At 41.0% G+C, this 15,544-nt stretch overlaps 1 protein-coding gene across 4 annotated transcripts in view; it reads right to left on the bottom strand.

The window, feature by feature from the left end:
• The window catches only part of prdm5 (PR domain containing 5), a 432,322-nt gene that overhangs the window by 369,542 nt on the left and 47,236 nt on the right, over positions 1 to 15,544 (bottom strand). For all 4 annotated transcript variants that reach the window (XM_038791835.1, XM_038791837.1, XM_038791838.1 and 1 more), the window contains exon 3: positions 12,263 to 12,385. In XM_038791835.1, the coding sequence (XP_038647763.1) occupies positions 12,263 to 12,385 (123 nt within the window). The remainder of the gene's footprint in view (positions 1 to 12,262; positions 12,386 to 15,544) is intronic.

Raw genomic sequence — 15,544 nt, 5'->3', positions numbered from 1 at the left:
ACCAGGGACCCGGGTTCAATTCCAACCTTGGGTGACTTGTGTTGAGTTTGCACATTCTCCCAGTCTCTGTGTAGGTTTCCTCCGGGTGTAGGGCTTTCTCCCCCCCCCCAAAGTCCAATGATATGCAGGTTAGGTGGGCTGGCCCTGCTAAATTACCCCTTAATGTCCAAAAGATTAGGTGGGGTCATGGGGTAACGAGGATAGGGCAGGGAGTGGACCTAGGTAGGGTGCTCTTTCAGAGTATCGGTGTAACTCGATGGGCCGAATGGGACTTTGTGCACCACTTAATCTGCACTCTGGGGATTCTATGATTTTAATTTAAAAGCCATGAAGTATTGAATAATGGACATTGATCAGAAAATGTACTCGACGAAATATCTGAATTATCTGATCACTTGCAGAGTTGTGGAGACAAACAACTGCACAGGTACAACAAGTGGATTCTGAAATGCCAATGGAGTTACAAATATTGGTAATTTTGCCAAAAGGGAAGAAACCTAACTGGAGGACATGGCAGTATGGCCAAAATCGGTTTAATTCAAAAGGTAGACTATTTGTGAATAAAAAAAAAAAGAAAAAACATCGGTAATATGGAATATTGGAAAAAAGTTGAAGGACAAAAGCAATTTAGAGGTCTTCGTGAGCCTCATTTTCTGAGGATGAAGAAAAATGGGATAGCAGAATGAGAATTTGGTTGATGTTTTCAGAAACCCCCAAGGCAGTCTGACCGTTGTGAAGGAAAATAATGCCGAGACCCTCAGCAATTTTCAAGTGATCAGTGAAAAAACGGTTGGACGACAAAAACAACCAAGGTACCTCACTTTATTTTCATTTACTTCCTATTACTTCTAATATAGGAGGAGGATGAAGGAAAAAAATAATGAAAAACGGGAAGGTAAGAGAGTTTGTTTTTTGCCATGGCTGGATCCTGGTGAAGGGGGTGCTGAAAATAAAGTGGTGTAGAAGCTCCCACCAACGCCAAATCCACCCAGTGGTGGCTAGCCATCCTCTCAAATATCGCTCCCCTCCTCCATTCAACAGAGTGCAGCATCATACAGAGAAATAGCTCTGATCAGTGGCAACTTGGACCTCCCTATCCATAGAAATCTTCAAAATCCCCCCCCCCCCCCCCACAACTCACCATATGGTTCCACAAAACTCTGTGGCATAATTTGAATATTTAACTCCAGAACACTAATGAAAACTGGAGGAAAGCTTGAGCAGAAAACAGCCTTCCAAAAAACACATTGTTTTTTAAAAATATATTTTTATTCTCCTTCTTTTCCACATTTTCTCCCAAATTTACACCCAATTATAAACAATAATCAGTACTGAATGTAATGTCAATCCCCATATCAATAACAACAATACCATCCTCCTGCCAAACCCCAAATCAAATAAACACATTGTTGAAGGGAACTTTCACTTCAATTTCTGCACTTTCCTGGTCATTTTCAAGCGCGGAGGCAGAAGTGAAAACTTCAATCTCTTGCTTAAAGACGACCCAGTTCTGGCATAGTTTATCGTGTGTCTTGAAGTGGTCAGGCTTCTTGAGACCTTCCATCTTCCGATTAGTCTTCCTCATAGATTTTTTCTGAGTTGTAGCTCCTGTGTTGCTTCTTCAATCTCCTGATGATATTCATTCCTAATCTAACTTGTTTCTTACAAGAAATAGACTCCAGGTGCCACTTGGTGTTCTTTGTATTGCTTATTTCAGGATGGTTGGTGTTGTGTTCACAAAGAGCACAAAATAGCTTTAACTTAAACAAAGCAACTAATTTATTTACACTAACTTGGATTCGACACGTACTTGTTAAGAATACACAGTTGACTAACAGCATCTACACTATACTCATGTACAACTAATCTCACTACTGGTGTGAACTATTATCTACTCTCATTTGTACTATCTGCTCTTCTGACCTTCGCTAGCTAAATCCTGCACACCCTGCTCTAAGGTCTAAAATCACTGCCTTATATAGTTGTAACTGTAGCTCCCTCTAGTAGCTACTCTTGACACTACATTAACCCTTGCAATACTGATAGTTATGATAATACCACAGGCTGGGGAAACACAACCTTGTGGGATTATCACCTTTGTTGTCAAAGAAAATAAATTATTTTTCAACTTGGTAGGTTAGAACATTAATAGATAATCTCAAGAGTGACCATTCAGAGAGAAGAGGAACTGTAATTGTAAAACGTGAGCCATCAAGACTTCAAACTGATATCACTGCCCTCAGTGAAACCTGCCTTGCTGGGCGGGGATTTACAAAGATATTGCCAGGACTGAGAAATTGCAATAAGAAAGAAAGATTGGATAGGCTGAGGTTTTTCTCCTTGCAACAGATGAGAAGTTTGATATATACAAAATTGAGAGGTGGCTGGATAGAGTGGAAGGGAAGGACCTATTTACTTTAGCAGAGAGGTCACTGACTAGGGGACATAGGTATAAAGCGATTAGCAGAAAATTAGAGGGGAGCTGAAGACAAATCCTTTCACCCAGAGGGTCGTAGTGAGTGGAACTCACTGTTTAAAAGGACAATAGAGGCAGTAACCCTCAACTCATTTAAAAGATGCCTGGATGCACACCTCAAGTGCTGTAACTTGCAAAACTATGAACAAAATGTTGGAAAGTGCGATTAGGCTGGGCAGCTCATTTTGTTTGGCTCGAACAGGCACCAGGTGTCTCATGATCGCTTTCTGTGCTAGAAAATATTGATGTTTCTATGTGATGTGAATGTAATAACATGCCACATTAAATGCATAATCGGGACTAATAATTAAAATATACAGGGAACACTCATATTCCTTTTGCAATTTGCCTAGGCTTCCAAAGGACAGATTTACTTTGACAACCAAATGCATTGGGTTGGATTTTTGTTACCAAGGTAGATAGCTCAATTCAGGAAATCCCACCAACCTTCAAATATAGGGCCTCTGTGCACCCACAGTTTTCAGTCGGTAGGGATGTGATAGAATTCGGCACTGCCACTGGAGGCAGCCATGGATGGGGGTGAGTGCCAAGGCACACTCATTAGAAGGCTCACTTTGGTTCCCTGACACTTCAGTCCAGTTTCATCAGACCCTGTGGTGCTCACCCATCCCCCATGTTACCCATTTTCCCTCCATGTCCCCTTAAACCGCACCCCAATACAACCTCCAGCATCTCATATCCCATGTCATCTCCATTGCCACTCACCCACCATGGCCAGCTCTTCAGTGTCATGTGAAGATTTTTTTTAAACATTAACTTTTAACAATCTAATAAAGCTTTGACTCAGTTTCTTTTTCTGCATGAAGTGTCTAATTCATGAAATCCATTCAACATTTTTAAATCTCAACTTATCAATCGTTTATAAAAGCAAACTACTAGTCAGTAACCATAGCAAAAGTTTCTGATCCTTTAATAGCCTCTTAAATCTGTCAACCTGTTGAATGTGAACTCATCTCCCTGCTGAAATAAGTGCTTTTCGACTGTTTGAAACTCAGCCACGAAATCACAATGGGCTCAGTTTGTAGTTATAACCTACGGAAAACGTCAACAACAAAGTCTATTGGAATTGCAGGAACAAATGCTTTTTTAAAAACAATAAACTGCACCAGATGGCCCATCAAGCAATGCACCCCAACGGCACATTTTATTCCAGCTAAGAGTTACTGCCTCATTTTATTTTCCAATTTTAAAGGAATGGAGATTGAAAGAACTTCAGATCATAACACTTAGACCTTATTCCCCCTTCAGCCGAGCGTTTGTATCTCCTCTATAAATTTGTAATTCCCACACTGCAAGTTAAGAACCTGGATCGAGCAAAACTGCAGTCTGTTTAAACTCTGCACTATTTTCAAATGGTCCACAATGTTTCACATGCCCATGTGATTCCCACTCCACATCCTTTCCTCAAAAGCAAAAATGTAATTGACCAATCAAGTAAACAAAACATTAAAAAATCTCAGGTTTGTCTATTGATTGGTTTTGTTAGAAACACTGGACCTTATAAGATGCTTATGTTTTAACACATCTCCATTGACCAAGGAACAGTGGGAATTCCAGAAACACCCCAGTTTATAGAAACCTATGGGGCCAGTTACCATAAGGGTGAAATTGTTCCTGAAATCAAGTGATAATTTGCATACCATCAAATAATAACTTACAGAAAAGGGCACAGTAAGAAGTCTGACAACACCAGGTTAAAGTCCAACAGGCTTGTTTCAAATCACTAGCCTTCGGAGCACAGCTCCTTCCTCAGGTGAATGAAGAGGTATGTTCCAGAAACATATATATATATATATATATATATATATATAGACAAAGTCAAAGAGGCAATACTATACTTTGAATGACAGTCTTTGCAGGTAATTAAGTCTACAGGTCCAGACAGAGCAACTGGAGAGAGGGATAATCACAGGTTAAAGAGGTGTGAATTGTCTCATACCAGGACAGTTGGTAGGATTTTGCAAGCCCAGGCCAGATGGTGGGCGATGAATGTAATGTGACATGAATCCAAGGTCCCGGTTGAGGCTCATGTGTGCAAAACTCGGCTATAAGTTTCTGCTCGGTGATTCTGCATTGTCACGCGCCCTGAAGGCTGCCTTGGAAAACGCTCACATTCAAAGTATCGTATTGTATCTTTGACTTTGTCTGTATATATGTTTCTGGAACCCACCTCTTCATTCACCTGAGGAAGGAGCAGTGCTCCGAAAGCTAGTGAATCGAAACAAACCTGTTGGATTTTAACCTGGTGTTGTAAAGCTCCATACTGTGCTCACCTCAGTCCAACGCCAGCATCTCCACATCATCACAGAAAAGGATAACTGCCTTGTGAGACTGGAGAGAGTGAGTGAGAAAGACAGAGAAAGCAACTAATTCTGTGTGGACGAAGAAAGTACTGACAGCTATGGGTAAGCAAGCCACTTGGAAGAGTTGGTTTTCTGTTCGAAAGGAAGGGAACGGATCAGACAGGACTTTTGGAGATTTAGGGAACAGGGAGTCACCAAGGTGGGCCTTGATGATGGAAGTCAGCTCGAAAAAAGTGTCAGGCTGAGTGAAACAAGTTTCAAAGGACGCTGGAAGTTGTGACCTAGCACAGCAGGGAGAGGTGAGTTTGCTGGGGAGCAGGGAGTAACACTGAACATGTTCTTGTAATACTAAACATCTGTCATCAGTGTGGTGCATAGCCAACAGTGTTGCAAGATATATCTTGATTGCATTAGTTAGTTAATGCAAAAGTGTCTTTTCTTTAGTTCAAGGTATTACTTGCCTGCTAAGTATTGTATGATTTATGTTGATTTAAGATTGTTTGCAATGGTAAACAACTTAAAACACAAGATCGTGTTCTTTGGTTATTTTGTTGGATGTTAGGGGAATTAATTTTTTTAAAAAGTCATCAGTCTCTTTGGCCATTGTAACAGTTTGTTGAGATCGCTGGAACAGAAATAATTCTAAAATGACATGAGGCTGACTGTTTTCAGACGACGTGACAGACTAGCCAAACAAACTTGAATAGCTCCACATCAGGCAGCAATAGTAAAATAACAGCTGGCTATCTCACCATGTAACTCTTAGCTGCTTGTGAACTGTTTTTTGTCCCAGCACCAAGACAAATGAGCTCTTATGCTGCAACCACAACCTATTAAAATAACTTTTAAAACACACTATTCTATCTTACATTCATGTAAAATAAGTAAATATTGAAATATTCTTGATGACGTAGCTTATTTTCTGTAACCAGCCATGATACACTTACTTTTAGAATAAATACACACTTACTTTTAGAATAAATACATTCTTAAAAGAAATAATTTGAAGTGCATTTTGTTGGAATCAAACAATTTTGGTCATAACGTCCTAGTCATAGACGTCTAGACTACAGAAAAGGCTCTTCGGCCCATCACGTCTGCGTCAGTCAAAAACAACCATTCGACGCATCAACATTGTAGAAATAAGGATTAAATATACTTGCTGCCAATTCCTGTCAAGTTACTTTAAAGAGAAATTATACTTTTGGCATAACACCAGCATCAATGTACCTTCTGCCATTAGTGTTTTAACATCCTTTATCGGAACACTAATAGCTGGTTGCTGGGAGCAAGGATTAGAGCCAGAGTACAAATTAAAAATAAAAGTGTCCTCTGACTTTCCCTTAAAACTGGACAAAGTATGCTTTGCTTGTTTTAATAATCTCTTTGCTCCCAAAGAACTCTCCAGTTTTTGGTATTATATCTTAATAATCCACTTAGCTGCACAAAAAGTCAATGGGCGGGATTCTCTGTCCCACCATACCAGATTGGTGCGCCCCCTGGATTCTCCGTCTCACCATTGTGGTTTCCATTGTAGGCAGTCCCACGCTGCCGGGAAATCCCCGGGCTGCCGAAGCAATCAAGAATCCCGACAGTGGAGAATCCCGCCCAACGTGGTTCAGAATGGCCCAAAGAGTTCATATAATTATGAAAACAAAATAAAACTCATACCTACTTAATTTTGCAAGACAGTTATCAAAAAGATGGTGAATTCATCCAGCCACACACTTACTTATAATCCACACCTGGAATACAGTTTCTGCCTATTTGTCTTTTCTGATCAATTGATGGTTCGATTTGGAGCACGGAGCTAAGCATATTGGTCACCAGCTGTTGGCTCTCGCTGTTCCCCGTCCTTATTTACTGGGATCCAGCTCTTCCTGTGCCCTGGCCTCAGCTATTGGCCCTCAGCCAGTTTATAGGCCCCAGTCTCTGCCACCCCCGGCCTCAGTTACTGGCCACCAGACCCCACTGTTCCCCTACCTCTCTTACAGGCCCTGGTTCTCACTGTCCTTGCCCAAGCTTACTGAGCAGTTGAAAACTGGAGTGGTGGTGGAGGGAGCTGCTACGATGGCATGGGAGGTGGGGGGATGGGGGGGGGTGGCATGTGAGAGGAGCTGGGATGACATAGGAAGGAGGGGTGGGATGAAGAAAGAGATGGGGAGGCTATGAGAAGAATGAAAGGAATGGGATGTGTCAGAGGTATGGGACAGTAAAGAGGGATTTAAGAACTGCTGCAATGAAGATACTAATTTCTTTGCAAATGTTTTACAGGTCTCTGCTAATAATGTTATATTTCTTTGACAAGAAGAAAATAAAACAGTTAAGTGTGGCTTTACTACTGCTGCTGTCAATGATATATTTGGCAAAGCCTAACAAAAGAAAAATCTAACCCATTATCTTTTGTTTGCCTAACAGGCCTTTTCCTGTAATCTCAGTGTAGCCCCATCTCTCCATCACAACTTATTCTTTGAGGTCCAACAAAACCCAATTAATGAAGAAAATAAGTTAGGATGGAATGTAATCCTTTTCCTTAAAACAGACCTCACATATCCGCAGTAGCAGTGACAAGCCTATTTACATCTGTTCCATTTATATTTTCCATGCAAGCTTCTGTAGCCAGTTACCACTTCCGTCACTGACAGAACATTCCTATTCTTACGAACTACACATCTCCTGTGTACCCCTTCTTTACCCAAATCCCCACACTCTCCTCATTGGTCTCAGCTCTTCACTTTGTCTTCTCTTTCAACTTTCACAAGCAGAGAAATACAGTCAAACACATCAACAGCATTAATCTACACCAGAAAAAATACCTTAGTATCTTTTTGGAATTCAACCCAACCATTAAAAGAGTTAGGTAGTTCCAACATGCAAAAGGACTGCTTGTTCTCCATAAGCGAGATCGATGGATCACCCACGGACACTGTTATCAAAGGTTTGTTGACTGGAATAGATTACACGTGGACTCCTGTATGGAGAAGATTTTGTTCTTTCTAACATACCCCAAAAGAATTGGAGCGTTACTCCAGTTTTTATTTGTTATTATGATAACAGGAACTGTACTGACAGTTGTAGAATGCAGATATCTCCAAGGGGCCATTTTATATTTCACAATACAGGCAACATTGCCTCCCTGCTGCTGTGATCAGGAGTTGATAGCAAATATCTGTGCAAGAGATAAAAGGCTCGTCAACTTTTCCTAAAATAACCAGATCATTAGAACAATCACTGCATTTTAATATATTCAAATACATAATTAATATTAATGATCTTGTGCTTAAATTGTATTCTAATTTTATTTATTTTTATAAATTTAGAGTGCCCAATTCATTTTTTTTTCCAATCAAAGGGCAATTTAGCATGGCCAATTCACCTACCCTGCGCATCTTTGGGTTGTGGGGGCGAAACCCACGCAAGCACAGGGAGAATGTGCAAACTCCACACAGACAGTGACCCAGAGCTGGGATCAAACCTGGGACCTCGGTGCCATGAGGCACCAGGTTAATCACTGCGCCACCATGCTGCCCTATTCTTATTTTAGAATACAACAACATCAGTCGGGAGTTAGGAATGCAAATGCAATGTTAGCATACAAGACCAGGGGTGTCCTTCTGAGGCTATTTAAACTCTGGTCAGACCCCATTTGGAGTATCGTGAGCAGCTTTGGGCCGCGTATCTAAGGAAGGATGTGCTGGCCTTGGAAAGGGTCCAAAGGAGATTATCAAGAATGATCCTTGGAATGAAGAGCTTATCATATGAGGGGCGGTTGAGGACTCTGGGTTTGTACTCGTTGGAGTGTAGAAGGATGAGGGGGATCTTATTGAAACTTACAGGATACTGCAAGGCCTGGATAGAGTGGACGTGGAGAGACTGTTTCCACTTTTAGAAAAAACTAGAAGCAGAGGACACAATCTCAGACTAAAGGGACGCTCCTAAAACAGAGATGAGGAGGAATTTCTTCAGCCAGAGGGTGGTGAATCTGTGGAACTATTTGCCGCAGAAGAATGTGGAGGCCAAATCACTGAGTGTCTTTAAGACAGAGATAGATAGGTTCTTGATTAATAAGGGGATCAGGGGTTAAGGGGAGAGGGCAGGAGAATGGGAATGAGAAAAATATCAGCCATGATTGAATGGCGGAGCAGACTCGATGGGCCGAGTGGCCTAATTCTGCTCCTATGTCTTATGGTCTAACATGTTTTTTGCATCATCTTGCCTCTACTTACGCAAGAAGCAAAGCTCGAGAAGTACATTCTTACTAAAAATAAGGATTGCCAAAATTGTACACCAATGCACTGTGCCAGGGCATAGCAGGGTACTGGAACAACAACTGAAAGTGAATTTTCGATATTAGTCAGGTCATTAACAAAAGGTACCAGACAGAGACCAAGAGGAGTAACAATCAGATAAGCTTCTATGAGCCGTCTCTCTCACACACTTACAGGCACTAACAGGGTTGTGCACCCTGACTAACCAGCTACTTAGCTCGCGACGCTGTATATCATTAAAAATAAAAATGTTTTTACAAGTTTCAGTGTGAGAAAATAAATTACAAGGACAACAAAGTGAGAAAACTGAAGGCCACTTTGTCTAATCTTTCAAGACAAAATGGTTTTAAAAAATGTTTTTGAAATGACCAAGGATGTTGCATGTAATACAAGCTGCGTTTTGAAACGGCCGACATTTGAAAAAAGGCTCCATTTGGAAAGCACCTCAAATGGTGTGGCACAGAAATATAATTGCAAGGAATGTTCCAATTTTAATTCCTACTCCGGGCTGAATTAGTTAATCTCAGTCATTCTTGGGACTGAATGCCCTTGACAACGCAGGGTAATAAGAGCAAACAATAAATCAGTCAGAGTTCCAACTCCTGGCCATCATCCAGTAACCCCTGCTGAAAAATTCACAAGCAAACATCAGGTAATATCTTGAATGTTTTGACTGGTATTCCCCCACATCATACTCTGCCAACACATTGTCAATGTTCTCGCATGAATAATGAGCACAAAGTATTGGTGAGGACCTGGTAGCTGTGAATATCCACACCATCACAAGTCACTACTTTCATTGAAGGAGGATGAGAGAAAAATCACTGAAAGAAAGTCTTAATCAGAAAACTCAAACACAACCAACACGTATCTTAAGCATAACTATGTAGACGGAGAAACCACTTCAATGGTAAAAGATTTTGTACCCAAAATGAAATAACTTCAATCTCTTTATCCTCAATGAAGTGAAAAAAAGTACCATAATCTCCGATCAGTTGAAGCACCGTTAAATGAAACACTTCCCTTTGTAGCTTAAGTTTTTGATTCATATTACTTTATGAACTTACTAACATGAATTTGTCACCACAACAAATTACTCAGCATAGCAGTACAATATGCATGCGAGGAAAGATAGATTCAACATCAGGCTTACACAACTAGGATTGATGATCCTGGGAGTCTAATGATTTCCTCATAAAAAAGTAAAAGGTGGAGGATGTAGAAATGTATCCTCTTTAATAGTTCCTCTGCAATAAATCTCAAGCATTCCTTCGGCAGAAATTGTAGCAGGACCTTCAAAAGGTCAAAATTGAATTGTGGCCTTAAAAAAAATAAATTGGTGTGTCGAACTGACCAGCAAGCACTGTCATCAATTCATTTGTTTTAATCTTATAGGGATTTTTACGTAAAATTTTGCTAGTTATTTTCATTGCTTTGAAATAAATAATTGATTTTCAGAACACCATAATGTAAATGCAAGCTGTCATCTTTGAATTGCTCACCAAAATGTTAATTTATTAAGCTGCTTATCCAAACAGGCCTCTGCTTTTTTTTCCCCAACCAATTTTTAACTCATCTGTGGAGTACAGATAGTCCAAATATGCTCTTTTGTCAGAGCTGACAGACTATATTTCAGTAAAAATATATATTTTTTAAAAATGCAGTCTTTCAACTTCAAACTAAATACCTCGTGTGCCATTAATCTTTAATATTTCATTACTCTGGCTTGTATGCAGGGCTTTTCTTATTGGAGGTAGCAAAGACCATCAATGTGTCACATTGGTAAGAGGCCAAATAGATTAGTACACATGCAGAGAATTGCACTCACAAATTTAACAACTGTCATTGTGCTATCTGATAGCAACTTAACTCCTTGGTCACACAAAAAATTCCCGAAATGAATTGCAATTTTAACTCTAGATTTGTTTAAGCTGTTATCAGATACATTACCTACACATCAGTAAGCATAATCGTGACTCCTTGCGACTTCCTGTTCCTTGTGCATGAAGAGAAGCTGCATTAGTGGGAAAGTGTACTTGCATGCCTACATAGATGCAGGCCAAAGCAAACAAAGCATTACGTGACCCAAGTTGTTCCATTGCATGCGTATATGTGGCCTCTGAAATATTCATAAATAAACCAGTGATGGAACAAAGAAATGATGGCAGACAACCCGAAGGGAAATGTATACTCACGCATTCAGAATGGAATGCCATCACATCATTGGCACATCCATTCACAGAACATCAAGATCCCCCACTCTGACTATGCATCATCACCAAGTTAAATTTTGAGACATTAAATTTCCAATGGCCAATACCTACAGTATTTCCTCTATTCGCAGCGGCAAAAGGCCAGGTAGAAATATAGTGGGAGGAGTGAGTTAAATGGCTTAAAGGATCTAATGGCAGAATATGCATTCAATTTCTCTTTTGAAGAAAAAGTATAAGTAATTCATCCTTGGTGGTCTAGATAAGGGAAAGAAAGTAATCCTATCGGCGCAAGAGAAAGAGTGGCGTGTCAAATCTCAAGTCAATGAAGGGAATACATGAATGACCTTTGGCAGCCTGGAGAGAAGTGAACCAAATCCCTGCCAGTTCTGCAGAAGCTTGACCTTGGCTTAAGCTTTGAACATTTAAAAGCTGTTTGCACCATTCGATTGTATGCTATAACGCACTAGGGTTTTTTTTTAAACCCACACATGGCTGAGAATGTGGTGAGAGGAAACTAATCACATAGGTATGTTAAAAGCAGGCTGTTATTCTGGATAAAATAATTCAGTTGACATCAACATAAAAATTATGTAATCATTACTTCAACAGAGATTATTGACAGTGCAATGCTGTTCGACATTTATATCCCATCTAATTTGACACTGGCATAAAGAAGCTGATATGGAATTTTAAATTAGGACTAAAAGCATCAGAATATTGACTACACTACAGTTTAAATACAGTATTATATTATTTTTATTGAAACCTTAACATTTTAGATGAAGAATGTAATTACTACAGTTCCCAGATGTACATAGCAACTAATTATTAGAACTAAAAGCTAATTTATGAACATTACTGCCGATCTACAAAGTAGGGAGCAGGCACTATGCCAACACAGGTTGGCATGCAATGAAAAAGAGACACAACTGCTGAACTATGAACCATGTCTGAAAACCTCTGTGATAGCGTCATACACACCTGAATTGCAGCCAGATTTTTCTGTTCTTGTGTTGGTGCCTGATGGACAAAGCGCAACCAGTTTGAATGCCGTGGATTACTGGCATCCAGAACATATAGCACTTCTCCCTTACTCCCACGTACCTGCAAATGTCAGAGAAAAGTTCAGGAGTACAATCTGCTGCATAATGACAAAAGGATTCAAAACAGTTTAGAATTTTCTTTTGTCCCTTCATCAGCTGTATCAAATGCAGCCATCCAACCACTGTAGAAACCTAGTATGGCACTTTTTTGTTAGATAAACACGAAATCTTTTAAAAAAAAATAGAAGTGACTTGTACTCTTCGTGAGTGAAGAAAAGCATAGCCAAAGCTAAATACAGATATTGCAAAACCTGGTTGTAAAATGAGAGTCAAGTTAAAAGGCTTCAGTTTCAATGGCTTTGGCTATTGACCTCAGTCAACGTTTAAAATAATCATACGTGTATTCGTAAGTATCATGTGCAATTAGGATGGAATTAAAAGCTTGTCCATAGACAACACACCTTGATCTTAAATTCCTAATTTAGCCTCTAGCTATACTATTCAATTACTGCACCTTCAGTATAGCTTGATCATTTTTTTTTTGCATGTTAGGTAGCATCACCATAGAGTAGCTGGAGACAATTAGAAGACAGGATTTTTACGAACAGCCACAGGCTGTTGCACATTACAGGTCAAATTTATGAGACAACTACCTTTGTCAGTGTTCCAGACTGCCCTCCGCTTCGTTGGTATCCCAGAATTCCCCAAATTTACACAACTGCTCATTATCCAAATGATAAATTGGACCTTCCAAATTTTATTCAGAGAGAGTCATTAATTGTGGCATGCTCATATAAATCAAACTTATGAATTTATATATTAAAGGTGTTTCACCTTAGATTCTATGAAAAATGACTCCCTCCTTCCCGAGGTCAGCCCCAAGTGGTATTTTTCCATTGTGACTGTTTTATTGTTCATAGTTTTGATTTGTGTATTGCTGAAAAGAGAGCATGCCATTGAAGTTTTTTTGTCTTATGCTCACCAGGATAGATGCAAGAATATCATTTTCAAAAGAAAACAATTTATACTGCATGAGAATGGGCTGTTGATTGGTTGGCCAGCTAGATGATTGGTTGAGGCCTTGCCATGGAGACCAAGGGAACTATTGCCCTCATGCTTTTTTTTTTATTTTAAAAGGCACAACGCCTGGACATGTTCTTTCTGTTTGCAAGGCACAGGCCCTGCGCATGAATAAATGTAGCTTGTTACAAGAATAAGGTGAGTTACAATGCTGGTCTGGCTGGTTGTTAATGTAATTCTGAACATACTCCGGGTTTTTCTTCAAGTGATGCCCAATCGCAAAATCACATCTAACGTTGGGCATTATTTTCTGAGTTTTGCATAAAAGAGCCAGTGCAATTCTAGGTACATAGACCATGTGTCGGAAATGTATAAAATAGCATACCCCTTCACTCAATGTTCACAATTTGCAGTGTTATAACCGTACTAACAACATGGGAGCAAGAGTTGCCTTGTGCATTCTCCATGGCAATGCATCAACCAATCAGAGCTGAGTGGCCAACCAATCAGTACCCTATTCTCATGCAGTATAAATTCATGTTTCCTTTGAAGTTGGTATTTTTGCATCCATCCTGATAAGCACAGATCAAAATTTTCAACTGCATGTCTCCCTTTCAGCAATACTCAAATTCTGTAACAGCAAATCATCTTCTGATTTATGTTGCTGTACAATTGCATATTTTGTGTGTCAGACATTTTTGGTCCTTTTCCTTTATGAAGGAAACCTAACAATAAGCAAAAATATCCACACTGATTGGATCATACTGAGCTGGTGGGAGGGAAGATCCGTGTGCCAGCTCAACTATCTCAACCTTTCATAGCATTACGGGCTGTTGTTCTTTCAGGTCAAAAGCTAAATACTGCAGATTCTGCAAATCTGAAATAAAATCAGAAAATGCTGGGAATACTCAGCAGGTCAGGCAGCATATGCGGAGGGGGAAAAAAAAGAGTTAACATTTCGGGTCGATAACCTTTCAACGTGGAAGGCTTTGGCTGTGTTCCATTAGGGACAGCCCTTTAAAGATAGCGCCAGGACATCCATTGGCATCAGCTGACACCCGATAAACCACCTAAATGCCCACCTGCAGTCCCGGAATGGTCATGACCTGCACATACTGGTGAGATAACAGTGCAACCGAGGATCAGGTGAGAAGCACCGGCACCACATCCTTCCAGCCCCAATAGCTGCTCCTAGGCTCTGCTCATAAAATACCAACCATGCTTTTTTTTTCTCCTGACCTTGCCCAGCATTCTCAACATCTAATGCAGCACAGATTTGGTAGACCATCCCTTTTTTCTTCGTGGGAACATATTCAGTCCGATCCTTCCATCACTTCTCGTATCTCCCTCTGCTGATTCAAATTTCCCTTCAAGTTGTTGGTTCCAGCCCATTTTGTTAAATCACAGGCGCGATTCTCCGGAAAGATTTCTAAGTGTTGGAGCAAGCGGGAACAACCACGAGCTTCCAGGGCTCGGCCCAGCGACTATTCAACCTTAAGTGGTCCATTTAATGAAGCCCCAAGGGTTTTTTGCCGTTAATGAAGGTTCGCCAGCCAATTCTCCTGCACGGCGTTTGCCAGCCCCCCTCTAACAAGGTCAAGCGACACTAGTCAGCTCTCAACAATGATGCTGAGGAGACTGGTCCCATGATTTCGCGATGCAGACATGGGGAGGCTCCTAGATACAGTGGAGGCCAGGAAAGATGTCCTGTTCCCCCAAGGGTCCAGGCAGCCAGTGCTGCCTGGGACGAGGTGGTGGCGGCTGTAAGCTCGGGGAGTGTGACCAGGAAGACTGGCCTCCAGTGCTGCAAGAAGATCAACGTCCTACACTGGGCAGCACGAGTGAGTAGACACCAACGTGCCTCCCTCCCTCCAAAACCGTTCCACCCCCATGCGAGCATCCTGTCCCCTCCCCCAACTCTCCATATGGCCCCCAACCCTCCCTTCACTTCTCCTCTCCCTTAAACCCCCCCCCTTCACAACCCCCTTCAAACCCCAACCCTTTCTCCACTCCACCCCCCCCCCCCCCCCCCGGCCAAACCACGCATGTGGCTAACAATGCCCTCGGTCTCTCCTCAGTAAAAGCTCTCTAATAATCGTTGGGAGATGGCCCAGACTGGTGGAGGCGTGCCAGAGTTAAGAATCCTCATCTCCTTCGAGGAGCGGGCCCTCGGGGTGACTCCGGTGGCCGAAGACAGGGC

Source organism: Scyliorhinus canicula, chromosome 3 (genome assembly GCF_902713615.1).
Source record: "Scyliorhinus canicula chromosome 3, sScyCan1.1, whole genome shotgun sequence".
Lineage (NCBI taxonomy): Eukaryota > Metazoa > Chordata > Chondrichthyes > Carcharhiniformes > Scyliorhinidae > Scyliorhinus > Scyliorhinus canicula.
The sequence above is the reverse complement of the archived record's forward strand: the minus strand, read 5'-3'. Positions and strand labels throughout refer to the sequence as shown.